At 36.8% G+C, this 9,132-nt stretch overlaps 1 protein-coding gene and 1 long non-coding RNA gene across 5 annotated transcripts in view; one reads left to right on the forward strand and one right to left on the reverse strand.

The window, feature by feature from the left end:
* The first annotated feature begins 1,047 nt into the window (after window positions 1-1,047).
* The window catches only part of shq1 (SHQ1, H/ACA ribonucleoprotein assembly factor), a 35,629-nt gene continuing 27,544 nt past the window's right edge, over window positions 1,048-9,132 (forward strand). Inside the window, exons 1-8 of one of the 4 annotated variants that reach the window (XM_082190290.1) lie at window positions 1,048-1,185; window positions 1,687-1,760; window positions 2,325-2,486; window positions 2,844-2,908; window positions 7,103-7,225; window positions 7,323-7,501; window positions 7,630-7,742; window positions 7,923-8,023. In XM_082190290.1, the coding sequence (XP_082046416.1) occupies window positions 2,344-2,486; window positions 2,844-2,908; window positions 7,103-7,225; window positions 7,323-7,501; window positions 7,630-7,742; window positions 7,923-8,023 (724 nt within the window). In that variant the 5' untranslated portion in view covers window positions 1,048-1,185; window positions 1,687-1,760; window positions 2,325-2,343. The remainder of the gene's footprint in view (window positions 1,186-1,686; window positions 1,761-2,324; window positions 2,487-2,843; window positions 2,909-7,102; window positions 7,226-7,322; window positions 7,502-7,629; window positions 7,743-7,922; window positions 8,024-9,132) is intronic. The other 3 variants (XM_082190293.1, XM_082190291.1, XM_082190292.1) reach the window with 3 other exon arrangements.
* Window positions 8,915-9,132, reverse strand: part of LOC309514147 — a 3,060-nt gene continuing 2,842 nt past the window's right edge. The window contains exon 2 of the long non-coding RNA XR_014211613.1: window positions 8,915-9,132. This exon is cut by the window's right edge and continues 1,802 nt beyond it. This is a non-coding gene — a long non-coding RNA (uncharacterized lncRNA).

Genomic DNA, 9,132 nt, shown 5'->3' on the forward strand with positions numbered 1-9,132 from the left:
ATCTCTGAAGGCGGACCTTACTCCTTACCGTAACACTTATAATACTTTTGTCGTAAATTTAATACGGTAATGCTGCTGCAATAGGATAAAATATGGAAGTTTGTTTCTGCCACAGAACAAAACATTTGAAAAGATAATTGCGACTTTTTATCTCACAATTGCGAGTATATCTCGCAATTTTTACTTTATAACACGCAATTGCAAGTTTATATCATGCAATTCTGACTTTTTTCTCGCAAATGCGAGTTTCTATATCACGCAAAAAGACAGAATAGTGAGATAAAAGGTCGCAATTGCCATTTTAATTTTTATTCTGTGACGGAAATTATAGCTTTCATACTGTATGAAAAGATATTCAACTTTTTTCTGTTTTGTTCATATTCACAATTATATTATATTATACGCATGTCTGGCTTTCAGGAGGATATTAAGACTTGTGTTATTAATAATAATTTATATATTTTTGTTATATACAGTTTTTGACAAAATAATGTTATTTTTATAGATTACATTGTTGTATGTTCATTATTGTATGATGCTATCAACTGGTTTACGCTTCTAACTTGATCGGTTGCTCACATAAAAGTAATCTGTTGAAATAAATTGTTACAATTTTGCAATCTGATGAATAAATATTTGATTTGAAATTACATTCATTGCAATATCAAGTCAAGTCATCTCGTTAAGATCGTATTTACGAGTTGAGCGCACATGAACGCCACCACAATGTCGTAAATACGAGTGGGAAGCTCGGGATTTTCTTTAAGCCCCGATCTTTACGAGTTGGGTGCGTGTCACTGAGAAACATGGCGGAATACCACAATACTAAAAGGTATTTAGCAGTGATATTGCTAGACTTTTCTATTTACAGCGAAGTGCCTGCACATAATATGATGGCATTATTATACAATGTAATGTAACGATAAAGTGTGCATGTTAAAAACAAGTACGAACTTCCCAGGAGGACTTGAACGCACCAATATTCCATCAGCTTTGGCATGTGCAGGTAGTATTCCCATGAGAAATTGAGTGTAATGTCAAAGTGAGTTTGTAGTCCTCCTTATATGTGGAATTACGGTAAAACATGGCCAACGGAGAAAGCAGGAAGTACTGAAGCAAGCCATGTGCTGCATGTGTTTCTGATGCTGTTTAGCACATTGAAGTGTTAACAGACGAGGTGTGAAGGTATGTTTTGTTATATAATGTTTCTATTATTTGCCATTTCCTTATTTGTATCGTACTATGCAATGTGAGAACGTTAAAGTCTAAAAGTGCATGGAGCGTGTCCTGCCTGCTTCTTTATGATGGCATAAACATTGCAGACACAAACACAGGCAGACTTTTGACAGCTGTTTACCTGCAGTGGGCTTTAGTTATCATTTCATTTATTATTTTGGATTTGTTTTCTAAGGTGTCCAACCTGTGCATCAAATCAGTTTAACGACGTTGGTTACTTGCATGACATTTATCGATTTCTTTCATTTTAGTCCTCAATATTATCAGACTGTGTCTTAACTGGTGAATAACAGTGTTGTGTTGAAATAGAATAAAGTTTAATTTTAAACTAATCACATCCAATGTTTATAATGTACTAGTTGGCAAAAGTGTTGTTTTATGTCTCATTGAGTTCAAATCAAATAGCCACAAGGTGGAGTTGTAAGCTGCCCTATTCTTTCCTTTCTTCAGATATTGACTGCATGTCAAACAGACTCAGGGAGTTGAGAAAACTGAAGTATCTTTAGTTAATATCACAGTGCCAGGTAGTTGATTCTCTTGTTTAGAAGCAACCTTTAGAGTTTTACATACAGTCCTAGTAAACCTATGTTTTAACTAATTTTGCTAATTTATTAGTTGTTAAGTGGAATTGTGCCAAGATGACATGATACTATCGATTACCAGACTAAAAAACAACATTTTTGGACTGTAAGGTAAATGATCTTGTAGGACATTTTAATGTTAAATCGAATAATATTCTACAGGATAAAATGGTGCCCTTAAAATATGAATAAGGTTTTTCTATTAGGTTTTTTAAGTAGGATATTATTTTGTTCTTAGATGATCCTTGTTTAATTCTAATAGGATTGTGTAGTACATTGTTGCATTATATTATATTACCTTTTTAATGCTGAATCAGAAACGAAACTGAAATTCTGGAAAAAAATATGAACATTTTTGATTGATAAAGTATTTTGTTTAATCCCATTAGAATTATAATACAATTTCAGTAGCATTCCTTTAGTGTTTTCCCCCTCTGCCAACTATTTTGAAATGTCTGAATAATTATTTTTCTAATCTGTCTAAATCTTTCTGTCTCGTTTCTGCAGTCCATTGCTGTGTGTAATCATGATAACACCGGCGTTTGAACTGAGCCAAGATGCCAATTTCCTTACTGTGATTATTCGTGTACCCTACACCAGAACATCTGAGTTTGACATCTACATCCAGGGAGAAGATTTGAAGTTCTATGCCAAGCCATACTTTCTCAGGTGACTCACCTGCAAACTCCTTGTTTGATATTCTGTTATGTTAAAACACTGGAAAATACTTAATATAAGATTAATTACAAAGCTTTTTACCTACAAATCCAAAGACAAAGACCCCAAAAAGCATTTGGACACCTCATCCACTCTAAAATAAATTCCATTGCAAGTTCTGATAACATGCCTGGAATAATTTGTAGTTGCCACTTGTATTTAAGTTTGATTGATTATTAGCAGGAACATATATGCATGTGGTTTTTGGTGGCAAATGCGTATTGAAGATAAATGCGTACGTGTGTATATTATTATGGACATACGTTTGTATCGTTATTAATGAATCTTGTGTAATCATCTACCCTGTAGGTTGACTCTGCCTGGGAGAATAGTAGAAGATGGCCGGGAAAAAGCTTCATTCGATATTGATAAAGGTAACAATCACTCTTTAGACATGTTCTGTAGTCTCAGAAAACCTGCGCTGCTTTTGTTTGCCAGTCAATACCTCACAAGCTTCAGCAGAAGCACCTTTAGAGAAAGGTCCCACAGTTTGGGACACACCAAGCCGATGTCAAAGAACTAGCGGCGGCGAAAGCTGACTGTGTTGTCAGCTTCACTTCGGCCAAAAAGTTGCACTTGAACACACCAAAAGGACTAAAGGAGACTGTCAACGATGATGTGCGTTCTGAATCTCTGTCTATAGTAAATTTTTGTCATTCAAAAGGGGAAACCAAAACTAGGACTGCAGATATACAAACCGCAAACAGCAGCGCTTGCTTATCATTTTGAATATCAATCACTTTCTTCATTCCAGTCGGCTCATGTTATTATGAAAATATTCATGCATTTGAATGCTCAGGTAAGATGATGTAAAATTATAACAGCCTTCTGTCTGTACCGTCTTGACATCTTTGCTCGCTTTTAATCACTTTCGCTTTTATTCTCGTGCACTGACTCGTTGGCTAAGCTGAACAGCCAATCAGAGTTCTCTCTCTCACAGACAGCGATTCAAGATGCTGAATCGGCCCCAAAAACCCAGTCAGTGTCCGGCTAGGGCCAACGCCCGGTGCAGAACACACCGGAAAAATAAAGCTGACCGATACTCAAAAACAGCCCGGCTTGATGTGTCCTGGCCTTTCTACACGATTCTGGATGAATTAAGAATCACGTTTCAATTTTTTCTTTTTCTTTTTTTTAAAAACAGATATAACGATTCTCCCATGATTCTGAACAGACAACTAAACAAAATAACATGAAATTCGCAAGAGGTTCTGACAAAATGTTAATTGCTGCAGTCTACTTAAAATATTTAATTACTCACAAATACTTCACTTGTTTCATTACTGGATGAATCAGCGCTTTTTAAACACATCTTTTGAATGAATAATTCAATGACAAATACATTTTTAAGTCACTTGTCGCCACCTGGTGGCGTAACTGTAATGGATACAATCGTTATTTGAAGTGCCAAGTTACTTTCAAAAGGTGCTTCCATAGACAGCAGTGTTTTTATCCGAATTATAAACTTCCCAGTACTTCTGTGATTGTGCAAATATTTGTAACACGCAAATAATGATACTGTGTCATTGAAGTGTCGTTGTCCACTGCTTGTGAAGCTGTTTCAACTAATACATGATAACTGCTTTCTCTGGGTCAGCGGCAGCACAAACAAAAAATTTTTCTTAAAAAAGTGTACATATGAGACATAAGCACTATTCATCATAATTTGGAACAATAATCTTTATAATTGGCTGCAGGGTGAGGTTTGCACTCGGGAAAAATCACGCATACAGGAGGATACAGTATACAAAACTCACAGGACTTAAAAGAATACACATTTCAGGGCAACCTGATTCAAGTTCTGGATTGTCGTCAAAAGAGGCTCTCTGTACTGTCCTGTGAGATTTCATTCTAAAATGTATCTTTTTAAAAAATCGAATTAAAAGATGAAATATTAAGGAATTTACGCCATCACATCATGGCCTAGTGGTTAGGGAGTTGATCTGGTGACCCAAAGGTTGCTGGTTCGATTCCAGAACCGGTGGGAAATGACTGAGGTGCCCATGAGCAAGGCACCTAACCCCTAATCGCTCCCCGGGCGCCACACAAAGGCTGCCCGCTGCTCTGGGTGTGTGTATCCATGTTTGCAGTGTGTGTGTGTTAACTACTCACTACTCTGCTCCTAATGTGTGTGCATTAACTTGGATGGGTTAAATGCAGAGGTCAAATTCCAAGTATGGGTTACCATACTTGGCCGTCACGTGTCACTTTCTTCTTTTCTTTCTTTCTTTCTTACTTGACTGCCAAGAATTTTTTTATTTTTTTACATTCCCCATGGTATTGATTGATAGGTTAGTATTTTTTTATATACCACTTTGATTTTACAATTTTCAGAACATGTCAAACTGTCTACCTGCTCTTCAAATAGCATGAAGATTTCCAGTTGCTAAGTAATGGCCACAGGATCCTGTTCCTGACGTCTCATTGGCCTTGTTTCAGCGTGTCTTCTTTGATCGACAGCCAGTGAAAAATGTAGCTGTAGTCTATCATAAAGAACGTCTAATTGCTTTCTGTGTTTACACAGAGTAACAAATAATTATAAATCATTCACGAATCTGTAAGGACTACAGTCAAAGCAATTATTATCATTTTAAAATAACACCATTTTAATTGTTAATGTTCCATTACGGTCTAAAATTATATGTTGTTCATTGCAAGATGTCAGACACAGACTTTGAGATTGTAACCGTTTGGCATATAATGTGTGGAATATAATCCCTCTGCGTTTTTACCCTTATAATTTTGCAATTTCCACAAATTCCTGTTTGCATAAGAAAACAAACAGTAAAATATGGAAAACCAGTGTGGTGGGATATCCAGATATCGTGCTCATGTGGAACACGGGTTTGGAGTTGTCCCTCTCATAATTTCCTGTCCTCTCTTTTTGTAAAAGTAAATAATAAAAATAAAAAGTTTTAAATGGAAAATGAAAATTCTGCCATTTACTCACCCTCATGTTTGTTCCAAACCTGTTGGACTCTCTTTATTCTGTAAAAACACAAAAGAAGATATTTTGAAGAATGTTGGTAACCAAACTGTTTGGTAACCAATGGCTTCCATTGTATGGACAAAAAAAAAACACTAAGGCCATTTCTCAAAATATCTTACTTTATGTTCCAGAGAAAAACAATGTCATACAGGTTTGGAACAACATCAGGGTGAGTAAATGATTTTTTTGTTTTGGTGAACTATCCCTTTAAGCAGAGAAAGAAGAAATCCCTGTTACCAGTCTAAGCTAGTTAGAAATCTCTCTCTCTCTCTCTCTCTCTCTCTCTCTCTCTCTCTCGTTGTCTTTCTTTCTGAAGATAGACTTCATTATAGCACAAAACTCTTCACATTTAATCAGCCAGTTGAGCTGTCAGCATCATAACGATCTCTTTCTTTATTGGGATACACCTTCACTTTGATTATACTCTAGCTCTCTCTCTCTCTCTCTCTCTCTCTTTCGTGTGGTACTTATCAATCTTCAGTTCAGGAAGAAACAGCAGAAGCAGCGCTGTGATTGTGTCTGACCGATCTGCCGTATTCCCGACATGTCTTTTAATGAGCTGCCTATTAGCGCTTTTAATTATACCTAATGGCCACGGGATCTTCTGCTTGACATCTCATTGGCCTCATTTCAGCGCGTCCTCTTTGATCGACAGCCAGTGAATAATTTAATAGTCTCATCATATAGCAACTTATTGCTTTCTATGTTTACATTAGAAATTATAAATCATTTACAATTTTTTTAAGGACTACAATCAAGGCAATTATTGTCATTTTAATGATGATGTGTGTATTTTTTCAATTTTAAATTTTTTTTTTTTTCCTGTCCCAGCTTAATAAGTAGAGACAACTATAAGGAAGCCACATGTAGGTTATGTTCCCAGAAAAAAAGTGTCTGCTTTCAAAGCATTTGCTCTGTTTGTTTAAGAATCCGACCAGCCCTACACGGCAACAGTGTTAACCAATGGCATATATTTGGGGCGGGACTATCTGTTTGATCCACCAGTGGTAGTCAGCAAGAGTGTTCACAAGACGACTTCTGTAGAACACAAAAGACTATATTTTGAAAAATATTGTTTTGGACCCCTTGACTATTATTGTATGGACAAAAAGAATATCTTATTTTACGTTCAACAGAAGAAACAACCGAATATGAATTTTTGGGTGAACAGTCGCTTTAAAAGGTTAAATGTAACGGAAATAATGACACATCTCTTCTGTATTGAGACATACATCTAAGTGAAACAAATTATTGAGGAAGAAGGCAAAAATTTAGGCCGGGGACTTGATTCAATGGTGATTGGATAGAGAAATGAATGGATCTATTTTTATTTTTTTTTTACCTCGTGATTTTTAATTAAAATATAAATCATCTCTCAATGTTCCAGTGAAACAACAGACTTCTCTCTGGTGACATGTACCAGACATCTCCAATCATTTACTTCTCTTGAACCCTTTTCTTACAATCGAATGCATGTTTACATTCAGGTCGGCCATTCAGGTCACAATACTGAAAAAAAAGATCTGTCTCTACTTTAATTGCATAGCAACTTTAATTATGTGTGTACTGTATGTATCAGGTCTCTTCACGCTGCATGTCCCTAAAGAGACGGCCGGACAGCACTTTGAGGGTTTGGAGATGCTCACCAGTCTCCTGGCTCCTAAAGGCTCAAGATCAGCCAAACCCCTGGTGGAGGACACAGGTGAGGTTTCATTTTCACTTGGGTATGAAAAGCTGATCGTCTTCTTGTGGCATTTCTTTTCATTTCAATTTCATCTCATTCTGTATTCTCTGAACAGCCTCTGAAGGTGTTCTCTCAGAGGCCTGTGGTGGAGGATGTGAGGAGGAAGATGAAGAGGAGGAGTTTGATTGGCAGATAGAACAGGAGATTTACACCGAAACCTCAGCGGAGACGCTGAAAGAATACCACAAGTATGGCTTTGGAAACCTCAGGTCTGGAGTCTTCACTAGACTGCAAGTAAGAACGTTTGTCCCTGATGGTACTGTAGATGCAGTCTTTTTGTTAATCTTTTGAAAAATATACATTCAAAAAGATAAATAAATGACTTAGAGTTTTTGTGGACAACCCGTTGTTTTGCCAATCAGGAGGAGCTGAATGAGGTGATTGACGTGAAGGATCCCGACAACACCGCTCCTGAGCTCAGAAGACGCAATCGACTAGATGCAGAGACTTCAATATTTTGTGCTGACCATTATATGTAAGTCCACCATTCCCCGTTCGAATGTCATCAAATCTGTCAAAACTAAAAAATAGTACAATGACATGAATATTTAAAACATTTCATTCAACATCTCACACACAACAGAACATCCACTCATCCAGAATTTGTTTTGGGAGTCAGTTTGATTGATTGACAGGTCTGTTTGATTGATTGCAGGGTAAATTTGTATGATGACGAGGAGGAGATCAGAAACCTGCTGAAGTTTGAACCGTGGTGGAGAGAACTGAGCCCCGACTCTTCAGCAAACTCTGACACCTGTGAGACCTTTACCTCCTCAGATTTACGAAGTTATACTCTCTAACTGTATTTACATATTCTGTGCATAATTACTGCTTTGTCCTGTGTGTGTCTCTCAGTATGGAGAATTGGGTCGGGTTAAGTTAAGGTCTCCAAGTTTACAATGTAAACTGGAATATTTCCAGAATTGCAGTTTCTAGTTTCTACCAGCAGGTGGCGTGACTTTGCTGGAAACTGATCATTCATTTCGTAAGAGACAACTAGCGACAGCGTCGTGTTCACACGTTGCATATAGGAGGAGATTGGAAACTATTTGGAGTGTTGTTTTAGCACTCATTCTTTAACTCTTTGTGTGATTAGTGTGTCTCTGGCTTTATGTGTGTTTTTGTCGTTGTTTCATAACTGCTGAGTCATATTGATGAGGCTGTGTGTGTGAGTCACTGAGTTAGTTTAGTCAACGAGGCACAAACTACCTCTCAGCCCATTTTTGTGCCCACAAAGAAATGTGCTCTCTTTCCCATTTGTTTTTTCTCTCTTTTTCTTCATCTATCTATCTATCTATCTATCTATCTATCTATCTATCTATCTATCTATCTATCTATCTATCTATCTATCTATCTATCTATCTATCTATCTATCTATCTATCTATCTATCTATGGTTGTATCTGTCTATAGTTCTATCTGTCTGTCTGTCTGTCTCTCCCTTTCTTTCCATCTTTTTCATCTTATCTACCTATCTGTCTTTCTATCTACCTATCATCAATCTATCATTCATTCATTAGTTCTATCTATTGTTCTATTATTCTGTCTATTGATCAGTATTTTCTGTCATTCTGTCATTCTATTGTCTTTCTATCTATCTATCCATCTTGCTTTCTTTCTTTCTTTTCTACCTGTCTGTCTATCAATCGTTTGTTTGTCTGTCTGTCTTTTTCTTTTTTGGCACAGCTGTTTTAATTTTTCAAACACTAAAATCTGCCATGTTTAAAGTTGCATGGATTATTGACGTGTGTGTGATAAAGCGGCACAGACATGGACATGTCCCACACCAGCACGTTCATCACTAGAGCAGTGCGCTAATTCCTTAGTGCCCGTTTACAGAATGAGGAAATTACTCTGAGCTGCAAG

The sequence above is a fragment of the Leuciscus leuciscus genome, assembly GCF_965113295.1.
Source record: "Leuciscus leuciscus genome assembly, chromosome: 14".
NCBI classification, from domain to species: Eukaryota; Metazoa; Chordata; class Actinopteri; order Cypriniformes; family Leuciscidae; genus Leuciscus; species Leuciscus leuciscus.